Source organism: Tachypleus tridentatus, chromosome 4, assembly GCF_004210375.1.
Source record: "Tachypleus tridentatus isolate NWPU-2018 chromosome 4, ASM421037v1, whole genome shotgun sequence".
NCBI lineage: Eukaryota > Metazoa > Arthropoda > Merostomata > Xiphosura > Limulidae > Tachypleus > Tachypleus tridentatus.
The window spans coordinates 23420743-23433475 of record NC_134828.1 but is presented as its reverse complement, the minus strand read 5'-3'; the positions used below and the strand labels follow the sequence as shown (position 1 = coordinate 23433475).

Below are 12733 nucleotides of genomic sequence, written 5' to 3'. Positions count from 1 at the left end.
ATAATAAGTGTTTTATATACCCACTGTCTTATCATATAGAAGCACTTTTTTGTTTATTAATTAATTCTATGGTGTCAGAGTTAAACCACTGAGGAAAACATTTTCCTGTATATTATTTTGGCAGGATTCCAGTTGGCAACATACTAGTCCTTTTACAGTGTGTAATGGGCTGCAGCTGATTTATCTATTACTCCATTTTTATTATGGTTTTGGTGTTCTTTTCTTTTTTTGCAGTTATTATTTTGTTTGCCTGATGCAGATTTTGCCACCTTCACAAGATACTTAAATTTTTTTTTTTTTAATTTTGCCTATTACTCTGTAAACATTGTTTTATAACTTATTGATAGGCTTAAAGCTGCAGTGGCCCTTTTTGCTTTTGACTAAGTTTTAGGAGTTACTAAGAAGGTGTGGATAGAAAGTTAAATATATACTTGTTGTGTTTATTGTTATGTTTAGATTAGTTATTTGTTTTTTAATTTTGAATTATATTTTTGCCAAACATGCTAATTTCCTGCTTGTTAGAATAACATAATGACAATGTTAAGGCAAAACAAAAGACCTGTTGATCCATTTTGGCTGTCACATCCTCTAAACTGAACCATCATAAATTGGAAAAAAAAACAACTTAAAACAAGCCCTTAGCATTATCAAGCTTTTTGTTAAACTTACTTAAATTCACTGCCTTCAAAACATTCGAAGGTGACCCACTCCAGAGGCTAACCACCCTGTTAGGAAAATAAAACTGTCTTAGCTGAATATTTTGCAACATTTTAAAAATAAATTCAGTTCCTTAACAGTACCTTCATCATCCGAGTAAATATTGAACTTTCTTCAAATCATAGTTTTAAAAATTGCCTTTTACTTAGAGAAAGAATAATTTGATCAGATTTCCAAATACAAACTTGCATCTCTAGGATTTCTTTAGGCTTCAATTTTTGGGTGACAATGAAAGTCTCACATAATTAACATATCAAAAAATGGCAGCTTTGTATTATTCTTTTACACAAATGAATATTTGGATGAACACCACATAAATATGAGAGAAAAAGTTGAATTAATTTTCAGAAATAAGGTGAAGGTATCATTTGCATATCTTGTCCAAAAATCAAACTTGATAAGCAATTTTTGATAAATTTCCTCTTCAAATTTACTAGCGTAGATGTTGCATAATATTGGTGACAAAAGGGAATGCATTCTTAGATCATGGTTCAATTGATAGTAATACCCTCATAGATCATAGATAGGCAGGTGGCAAAGGATTGAATGTTGATTTTTATACTTTTTTTCCAAAGATAATAATAAAAACTGTCTGAGTGATTACTGGAAACAAAAAGAAAATAATACAAAAGTGGACAGATCAGTTGTTGTCTGTCACATAACAGAAAAGGACCATATTGTCAGTTAAATTTATCCTAAAATTATATACCATATATGTAAAAGGTGTTTCTTTGTGAGAATACAGTTGTTGTGCAATATTCTTAATAAATAATTCCAAATGGTATTGCTGCACCATTTTTGTTCATTATAAACACTTACATGCACCTAAATACTTTTGATAAGGACAACTAGGGTCTACAGAAGACTGATTTTTTGAATTAAAACATTTGAATTCATGCATTATATACTTGTTTTCATATCTGAGTTTGAATAATACACATACTACATTTTCTTGCACTTGGGTAAGGCAAAGTGCAAACATGTTACTTATTGAAATTAGATTGAAAACTGATAAAACCAATCTAGAGTGAACATTTCTAATCTGGACCAGAATCATGACAGAATGAGAGTGTTGTTTGTACTTAAAAAAAAAGTTCGAGTTATTTTACTTTTGTAGCGATGTATTAAAGTTTCAGACTTTCAAAAATCTTTGTTATAAATTTAGACTTGCATTGTTAACTTGTTAGTAAAGGCACAAAATAAACTCCATAGTTGTAAACATTTGTAATAATAAGTAATTTATGAATGTATAATTTTTAGTACTTTCTTGAGGCTTGTGTTCTAAGAAGAGATGTAAGTAAAATTTCGTTAACACAATAACAGCTTGAATTATTTGAACATTATTAATCATTGTATAAGTAACAGTAGTTGTTTAAAATAAAGAATTATTAATAACTTGATCTTTTTATCAGAGACTTTTGGCAGCTGATGAAGAAGTAAGTAAAAATATTTTACAAGAAATATCCATACTTGTATCCTTATTGTATTGTAAAGTTATGAATGAAAAATGGTACAATTATTTTATTTTTAATCAAGTTCTTAGCTTATTTCAATAACAAGTCTTAATGGTGGATACGTATTATGGAATAATAGGCAACTTATTCCCTGTATTTATTCCTTATTTCATTTTTCTTATGGCCTTATGCTCGACTTGCAACATGAGGATCATGGGTTGGAATCTCCATCCCACCAAATGTGCTTGCTCTTTCAGCTGTAGGGACATTATAATGTGATGGTAAATCCCATTTGTTAGTAAAAGAGTAGCCTAAGAGTTGGCAGTGGGTGTTGATGACCATCTGCTTTCCCATTAGTCTGTCACTGCTAAATTAGAGATGGCTAGTACGGATAGTCCTTGTGTAGTTTTATATGAAATTCAAAACAAACTTTCTTTCTTTCTGGTGTTTGGTTTTTATTTGTAACTTTGTTTAATGCAAACTGGAGTTTATTTCAAGATATTTCTCTTCAAGTTAATAAATATAAGTTAAATGTATCTTTATAATATTAGTATTTTATTATAGTTTTGTAAGGAGTTAACAGTATCCTAAAAGTTCTTTAAGTAAGTTGAAACTTTTTAAATTCAGTAGTATGTATTTCTGCTTTATTATTTGTTGAAAATACCAAAATCATAGCCTAGGTATTCAACTCTACCATCTTTATAGCATTAACTCTTTCTGCAGTTCAGTGTAAATTATGCTTTATAAAAACAGGGTACCGTAATTAACTGTTGCAGTATAAGTAAAGATAATTTTATTTTGAAGAATAAATCTAGGCAGAGCAGATAAGCAGTTTTTAAATCCATATAAAATTCTTCTACAGTATGAAATTTTGAAAAAGAAATACAAATATTCATTGATTATTTGTGCTTAGAAGGTAAAAATATCTATCTTAAAAATGCACTTAAAGAAAATATTATGCATTATTATAAACTCTAGTAAAATCTCTTGAAGCACGATACATGTTTAGTTTCTTTCAATGTGATTCTCGTATCAATTGGTTATTGAAAAATTTACACCTTTCTGTTCTCGAATCTCATCTATAATTTTCATGTAAGCTGCTTTAAGGGCTTAGAAAAAAATAGGACTGAAATATAAGCAAATATTGTCGTGCACCCATAAATATTCTTTATGAATACAAATTAGTATATATATAAATACTTTTGGAAGTACAAAATATTGACAAATATAATTTTATATAGTCAGTTAAACTACACTAAAAATTTTTTGTGTAGAAATTGTTTGTTTGTTAAAACAAACATTTGTTTGAAAATCATTTGTTTAGGTACCTTGTACAGAGTAAAGTTTGTAGGAAAACGGTATTCCTGTAATATTTAAAAGTATGTATATATTAGTGATGGAAAAATTAATTCATACCTCATAGGATGTTTCTTTCAAAAACTTGTAGAACTATTGTTGATAAACAGTAGATCTTAATTTTCAGCAGTAATTGTAATTTCATTAGAGTGCTAAGCCTACCTTAAGATGTAGTGTATGGTAAATTACTTAACCCTTTGAATACCTTGAGTATCTCAAGTACTAACAGTTTTATATTGAGTCGCATTTTTTACTGTCATGGATACATTTGGTCCAGTACTGTATAACATCTTAAAGAAAGAGTTGAATGTTTAATTTGTCTTTTCACTTATCACAGATAATTAGTTGATATTCAAGATGTACATAAAGCATGATTGATACCATATGTATCTAATATCTTAGTAATAAGCTGGTTAAAGAGCTTAACAGTCCTTCAGAAAAAGCTCTCAGGCCACTCTAACGTCATAAGATTTATGGCAGCAGCAGCCATAGATAAAAACCAGTCTGATCATGGCAAGTCCGAATATCTTTTATTGACAGAACTTTGTACAGGTATGTATTCTTTGGTTATTTTCAGGTATTGCTCTGCATGTGTGGTAGTGATGAAAGGTATAGCATATATAACAGAATGGTTTATACTCTTAGAAATTGTAATTTGTCATTAGTATTGTTCAGTGATAATGTAAGTGGTTTGTTTGTATGTATATTTTCCATTTGAGAACACATTAGAAATAAAGGCAGAGCTTGGCTAGATGACTGTCAAGTTTTATGCATTTATAAACACTATCTGTGATTTTAAAAAATAGAGAAACATTCATGGATTTGTTTTATTCTGTTATAAACAAATAAATCTCTTTTTTTATAATATAGAACCTACATTTAGTAATTTTACAGATAAATGTTTTTTGTAGCATTTGTATGGCTATAGATGTTGAAGACATGAAGAGAATGATATTTAGCATATCATGTGTGTATTTGCTATATTTTTCAATTTTAGTAGTTTAAGAATTGATTACATTAAGATCATTTTCCTTAATATGCTGCTTACATTTTTCAGGAGGACCTCTTGTGGACATTTTGAAAGATAGACAAAGTCCATTAACGTGTGAACAAGTCGTGCAGATATTTTATCAGACATGTCGAGCTGTTCAGCACATGCATAAGCAGCAGCCTCCGATCATTCACAGAGACCTTAAGGTTGACATTGTTTGACTAAAATTGTGTATTTTGAGTAATTTCGTTATTTTAGAACTGAGTTGTTTGGAAATTTGTTTTTTGAAATTTATGTTTTTATTAGTGGATCTTGGAAAAAAGAAAGTAGCTTTTCAGTTTTATTAAAATAGTAGAAAAGTTAAATTTGTAATTTGCTAAAAAATATACTTTTGCAAAAAATTTTTTGAGTAATTTAATATTCATAAAGTGATCTAAGCTCAGGCCAGATAGTCTGGTTATCTGAAAATGTATTTGTAAATTAACCTTTTTATCTGAAATATTTAAACATAGTATTGTATATCTTGTTTTTACTTTGTGGATTAATCGTATGTAAATTACTTTAATATTTCTTGGGGCAGTATTGCTAAGTTTAATGTTTTTAATACACTCTTGCTTATAATACATGCTGTAGTTAAAATACACTGCTTTCTGTATTATTGGTTTTTCTTCATATTTTCTGATGTAAGATTAAAAATAAAAACTTAATAATTCTACAAAATTGAAAAAGATGAATTCTGTGTCAAGCTCATTTTCATTGTTTGTTTTTTTGTTTCCTCACAGTTTGTAATTATTAATTTCCATAGCTCACATTGTATATATAGTTAACATTATTGTCTTTTATTAGGTAGAAAATTTACTATTGAATAGTAGAGGTGCATTAAAGCTTTGTGACTTTGGATCAGCAACAATAAAGTCATATCAACCCGATAGTTCTTGGACTGCCATACAACGTAGTCTTGTAGAAGATGAAGTGAGTTAAAATTTATTGGTATTATAAAGTTTTTAGGTTTGTGTGTTCAGTTAGAATTATAATAAATAATGGTCAAACATTTTTACTAACTTTCACTGAAATTGTGCAGTTTTCATTCATATTTGGGTAATCTATAAATTCTAAGACTATTTCCTGTCTTTACAAACTGAAATTATTTTAAGATAGAACCTAGATTATAGTATGTATAATTTGTTTTGAAATTTAAAAGAGGAATAAAGATTTAATAATAATGACTGAAATTTTGATTAGAGCATCTAAAGAAAGAAACTGTAAAATAAATCCAGTTGAACTGGTGTCTATGTCCATCAGCAACTGAGTTCAAAGGTCATATCTAGAAGAGATAGTTGTTTGATTTATTTATTTATTTATTGCTGTGTATTTTAAGAAAAATAAGTTTTATGACTTATTTCTAAATAGTAATAATCTAAAGATATGAATAACATATAATAATTGAAACGTTACTTTATGATACAAAATACTAGTAAACTAAAATACAGTCAAGACCAGGTCAATTTTATATTACTGGATATGGTAACATGAGTGCATGTGATCTGTGTTGTTGCAAGTTGTAATGTTAGCTAAGCATGACTGGAAGTTCAATATAATAAATATATAATATTATGAGACTTAAACTAAACACTTATATTTTCGTATTATATGATGCTATATTTATTTCCTAATTTTTTATGACGCTTACAAGGTTGGTCAATCGACAGATCACATATAGGATATAGAAAATGGCATAAAGTATTGTCTTACTGAAAACAAAGGTTTTAAACATATTTAGGAGGTTTTAGAGATTATCCAAATAATATTTGAGCTTTTTGGGACGAAGAATTGTTATTTTAAATTATAACATGAAATCACTTCACACTGGAACTGGTAACCAAACAGGATCAATATTTTTACAAACAAATCTTTAATACAAGTCTGCAAAATTTTGTGAAGGTACATTTACTGTATCAATAATTATAGTGTGAACAAAAATGCATACATCAACTCATATATTATAATGAACCCATTGCAAAAAAGAATTAATTGAAAATTAGGGACAATTAGCACTCACAGCATTCATGTAGCTTTCCACAAATGTCCAAAACATTCAGTGAGAACTACCAAAAGGGTCATCATCTTATTAAGAACATTTTTCTAATCTGTTTATGTGCCAACTTGCTAGTAGATCTGTTCGTTGAAGGGGCCATAACCACGTGTGGGTTGCACAAGAAAATATAAAAAGAAAGTATGCCATCAACAGATAATTCTGGAGTACTTACTCACTCTTATTTGTATTATATAGAAACTGGGTGATTTCACATAATATTTTTGCTTTACTCAGTTCTTTACGTTGAGCTTTGTAGTAAACAAAAAACATTAAATTATGTCAGTATATGTAACATACCTGTGATAAGAAGCAGTATTATAAACAAAAATTGAGGAATAGGAAAAGCTGATAAAATTTTGATCAGTTGTATTTTATACCTGGGTTTCTTTCTCGTCAGATGTCAAAGCACACGACTCCAATGTACAGACCACCAGAAATTCTTGATACATATAATAACTATCCCATAAATGAAGCTATGGATATTTGGGTAAGTTGTTCTTTTTATTTAATTTTTATTTAAATGATAAGTAGTTCATGTGTGAAGCTTAAATGAGAGTGAAAAGTCCTTATTTTTCTCAGTAGGTTATTATTTATAGATTTTAATTCAGTAGTGAAAAAAAAATTAGTGAACATGGCTGTTAAGGCAAGATATCAATAAAAATTGGAATTTAAAGTTAGATTATCAGTGTTTTCCATTTCAAATCCTCAACAGCTAAACAATGAAACCAATAGTCCCAATAATCCTAATGATAAATATTACTGCCAAAAGTCATACCAAATTGTTGATCTTTCTTTCACATTCCTCCTAATTATTCATTACAGCTTTCAAATCAAAGGCATGTTTTTTTTGAGCTTTTGGTATTAGAAAATATTTTTAAGCAAATATAAAATTCTACCTAACTAATGTCAGTGAGATTCATTTTATTTACTGTGTTCATCCTTTTGTTCAAAGTAAATCACCGTTAGGAATATGTAACAAGACAAATGACTGGTGTTAGACATGACAGTTACAAGAACTGAGTGACTGACTTGAAGGAAAGTTAATAAGTAACCTATCAAGCTTTATTATGTCAATTAAGTATAATTATGATGAAGTCAATGTCCAGAAAATATTCAACTAATTCATATTATTATTTCTAAGTATTGGTCTTCCTCTATTTTAACTATCTAGGTAAATGGAGTGTTGCTCTTACTGTATGTTTGATTTATTCAAGGTCTATAAGGTTAATTAATTAGTATCATGACATATGAAAAGGATAAACTGATCAAAATTTTTGTTCCTGCTGATTATTCCAACTGTCTGAGTCTGATGTGAATATAACTGATTTGTTGAACAAAACTTATTAATGAGTATCACAAGTAACTGATTTGTGCATAACATTAATCCCCATGTGTAACAGTAGCGTGTATTTTGAAAATGTTTGGTCCTTTTAAGTGCTAGCTTAAAAGAGTCCTCTGCAATTCTCTGTGATCGTGTAGTTTAGAATTAAAATGATTCTAAAGTTTTTTTGTTGCACAATTTATAAGCATGTTATGTTGGAAGTGTTCTTGTTAATGTAATACGAGGTTCAAAAATATTTTTTTGTACACAGGCCTTGGGATGCGTACTGTTTTTGCTTGCTTTTCGAGTGCATCCTTTTGAAGATTCTGCAAAATTGCGCATTATTAATGGAAAGTACACCATTCCAGAAAACGATAAAGAATTCGAAGTGCTTCACGACCTGATATGTAAGTGTCTAAAACTGTGTTGTAAGAAAAATACTTCTGGGGGTAGGTACATAAAATATACAGACAATTGCTGAACATTTTCAGTAGTTTTAAAATCTTGATTTAGTAATTTTTATTTTTAATTTTGAACTACAGCTTCACCAAAGAAAAGACGTCTTGACAGTTACAGTTTGTTATATGTGCTATTCATGCATATTGTGCTACATTGTAATGCAGATCTTAACAAAACATGTAACGTTGTCTCCCACTGTGTGCTTTTAACAAAATGGATTTAACACGCTAATATTAGTGGCATACACAGAACTTTAGAATCAACATCTCATCTAGCATGGAGAATATGAAAACATTCTCTCCCAGTGTGTTTTAAATAAACAAAAATGGATTTGACACACTAATATTAGTGGTGTACACAGACTTTTAGATAGAACAGTTATTACATGAGCCTGGAACTCTCCCCTAAACTATTATTAAACCAAAATCTTTGAAAAAAACTCAAAAACCTTGAATAGTTAGTTGATAAACACTGATTAGACTAATGTTCAAGATTTAATATAATTTTGATATTTATCTGCAGGTATGGTTGCTTGAATTGTATTTTTCATTACCTGAAAATAACACTTTTTGTTAGAAAAATTTAATGTTTTTATGGTTTGGTTGGTCAAATCTGGAGTTTGACAGGTGGTATCACTCAATTTCCCAGGAATTATTGAAAATGTATAATTTTGCAATTATTTTTCTAACATATCATAATATACTGAGTTTTTTATGTGTAATATTTCAAAGTACAGATTGTGATAAAAAGATTTACTTCTGACATTTTATTTTTTGGGGATAATTACATATTTTTTGTGCATGTAACATTCCAAAGTATACAACAAGAACAAACATACTGGGATGTTTGAGATACAAACATTTGTTTTTGTTTGATGTTGCCTCATCCTAATACAAGTCTGGTATGTACATTTAAGTACAAGCATTTTTTAACATCTGATCTGATTATTCCTGTACAAGTTGTTGTTTTTGTGAATGAACAATACTATGTCTTCTGATTATTTCTTGTTTCTTTACATACTCATGAAAATGTATAGTGGTTTAAGCCCTTACCAGTTTTTATAATTATATAATTATCTTATTTTTCATGTGTTTTTTTCAGATGGAATGTTGCAGGTCAATCCTGTAGACAGACCTAGTATTGATGTTGTAGTCGAACGTCTTCTAGAAATTGCAGAAGCCAGACAAATAAACCTTCAAGAGGCCTTAAGGCTAGGACAGCCCATAGGAGGAAGTAACCCTGTTAGTCCAGGTTAGAAAACATACTTTTTGTAATTGTTTAATATCTTGTTCAAAAATTTAAAAAGCATTAGAAATTCATTAAACATTAACCATTTCCAGCCTAGTATCGCAAAATAACACAAAGTTTTGGACATTTCCATCTGAATTTTAATGAAATGTTGAGATTTCATGTTTTCTTTTTATGCATGATTTGTTAACATTTGTTTTGGATGAAGTAACTTAAAAAATCAGTACTGTTAACCCTAGTTTTTAACATTTGTCATTCTGTTATAATGTTTATTGAGATGGTAGAAATAATTAAATTTCACACATAGATACAGTTTATCTGTTTTTGTACAAGTTTGTTCATTGTTTTTATCTCAAATAGTTTGAAAGCAGTGAAGTTTGTGACAAACTCTAACATTCTGCATGTTTGTTTTTACAACTTCCATGTTTTTGAAGCTAATAAAATCACAAATAAAATGTTGGATTGTTTTTTATTGCAGTTTATATAGCTAGAGAGCTTCTTTCATAGATTGTAAATCTTTATAATTTGGTTTAGTACATTGTGAGGCTATGCAGTGCTCTTTCCTCGAAATAATGTTTATGGTCTGTTTAGTTTGTATGCCATGGGAAGGCATATTCATTAAAGTAATTGGCTTAAAAATTACTTTGCAATGTGCATTAACTTGCTTTGAAATTTTATCTTGCCTTCAAGTCATAAGGTTTCTTTGTCAGTGGTCACGAGCACAATACATAACAGTTTAACCTATGTTGCAGAGCAGATATTATTCATTATAAATCATTATTTTACCAAAAAATTAAAATTTACATCTTTAAAGGTTCTGTGGTTATCATATTGTATATTTTAAAGTGTGTTTTAGATATGATTACATTCTGAGTTATTAATGACCAGTATAGTACCACTATGCTGGAAAAGGTAAAATCATGAGAGATCAGAGGTGGTCACTTATACTACTGGGCTAGAAATGGTAAAATAGTACAGGGTTGGAGGTTGTTACTGTTACACTACTGAGCTGGAAAAGGTTAAGTAGTGTATTAATTATTGAGTATGTATATAGTCATCAATCTAAACATCTGTCTGTTATTTGACATAGCTTCCTTCACACTTCAAAAATTTGAGGGTGCAACTGATCATTTATTTTAAAGTTTTGAGGGTCCATGTACTAAACACTGAGAATCCCAACTTTTAAGACTAAGACTGTAGAACCATTGTATTTTATTAACTCCTTTTAACAAGGGGTTGGTTTGCATGACTGACCATATGACCTCTTTGTACTCTTTAAAATCTTTGTAGATTTAATATTTCTAACTTTCTATATAGTGTGTATAGCTTCCCAAACTTTGGCAGTCTTTTAGTTAATATTATAAAACTTTAACATACAAAAAGGTCACATTTTTTAGTGAAGTATTTCTAATAAAATAAAGATTTTTCCATAAACATGTTAAGTATTTGTTTTAAATAGTCCATGTGCAAAGTGATTTTCATGTTAAAATTAGAAATACTTTTCCATATCTCAAAAATCTCAAATTTCCTTTATTTAATTCCTGAGATCTTTTATATAAATTTCAAATGTCTTTTTCAGTAAAACTTGATAATTTGTTGTTTTCTCTAACTTAACTAAAAACAGAAATGGTAAATCTGACCAACTTCGTAACCAACATAAAAGAAGTCAAAATAAGTCTAAATTACATCTACTTATAATTAAATTGTATTGTTTTATTTCCCTTTGAACCATGACTAACTACTATCCATGCAATTATAAATATTAAATCAGTTGGGTAACTTAAGTCTGACTTAATTATTGTGATGTCATGTGTATACTCTATCATGCAGAAAAACGTGAGAAGGCACCTGCTGTTCCCCATAATCGTGCATGTGCTGAAAATGCTACAAAAGTCACAATTCATAAATTCTCTTTTTGAAACCTTTTTTGGTTTGGTCACAACAGACATAATAGAAAAAGGAATGAAAATTATTAGAAACTTTAATACAACATTTGATTATTAATACTTAAATTGTAAGAGGATAGTGAAAACAAAAAGAACCAAATATATATATATATTGGAAACTTTTGTGTCTAAGTATTCATCTATCTTCTGTTTGTGCCAGCCTCCTCCTGTGCTGTGTTTGTAAAGCTGTACACTCAGTCAAAGCTCAACATTCACTTGTGAAACATATGTGTAAAAACAGCTGGTTTGGGTTGAGAAATTTATATATATATATATATATATTTCTCTACAAGTGGGTTTTCTCATCATCATTGATTATTATTCACTTGTAAAATGACTGTAGATCAGATATGAATAATATTGATACCAAACTGTATTTCATAATCAGGATATTCTACATTAAACTGTTAATAATTAATTACACTATAATTTGCATTTCAAATTGTGATGTAACTTAAATAATAAAAATGTAGATTTACCGTATGTTATTGTTGAGCGGCTCTTAGCATTGCCGAAATATTGAACGATCACTTTTTGCAGTGGGTGGAACAAGTAGTTCAGAACTTTGGCTCTGAGTGAAACCAAGAGCTCAAAACAATCAAAATTTATAAGGCCCATAGAGTGATTTAAAATGATAAATTAACCTTTTCCTGTCACTGGGGAGAGATGAGTACTTTTGCTTGTAAGACAAGAGTCTAAAAACAGGTTATGTTTCATATTTTTACTCCGAAGGTAAATACAAACTGTCAAGAAAGAAAAATTCATTTAAGCTTTTAGATTTATTTGTTATACATACTTGTATGTTCAGTTTTTAATTTTGTTTCATTTTTCCAGCTGACGTATAAAATTAAGATCTAGTCTTCATGATTGCTAACTAAATTAATGGTCAGCAAATCTCATACTTAACAAACGTATCTTAAACAGTCCATGTCGGTCAACCTAGAAAAGGCAACACTGATCGTAACAGTACGCCAACTCCTCCACCTCGTCATAATCATCACGTCCCCCCCCAAAATTCTACCCAGATAACAAGTAGTGGACTTTTTACTTCTATACGAGGAGGTGCTGGATACCTTTTGAAGAACTTTATGCAAACTGTCCAGCAGTAAGTCAGTGGTTTGTAACAAGTGTGTATGTTGGCTCATC

At 29.3% G+C, this 12733-nt stretch overlaps 1 protein-coding gene across 4 annotated transcripts in view; it reads left to right on the top strand.

Moving 5' to 3' along the window:
* Positions 1 to 12733, top strand: part of LOC143248673 (cyclin-G-associated kinase-like) — a 91159-nt gene that overhangs the window by 37015 nt on the left and 41411 nt on the right. For all 4 annotated transcript variants that reach the window (XM_076497274.1, XM_076497272.1, XM_076497271.1 and 1 more), the window contains exons 3-10: positions 2130 to 2189; positions 3965 to 4079; positions 4585 to 4724; positions 5365 to 5490; positions 7011 to 7100; positions 8206 to 8341; positions 9495 to 9644; positions 12512 to 12692. In XM_076497274.1, the coding sequence (XP_076353389.1) occupies positions 4001 to 4079; positions 4585 to 4724; positions 5365 to 5490; positions 7011 to 7100; positions 8206 to 8341; positions 9495 to 9644; positions 12512 to 12692 (902 nt within the window). In that variant the 5' untranslated portion in view covers positions 2130 to 2189; positions 3965 to 4000. The remainder of the gene's footprint in view (positions 1 to 2129; positions 2190 to 3964; positions 4080 to 4584; positions 4725 to 5364; positions 5491 to 7010; positions 7101 to 8205; positions 8342 to 9494; positions 9645 to 12511; positions 12693 to 12733) is intronic.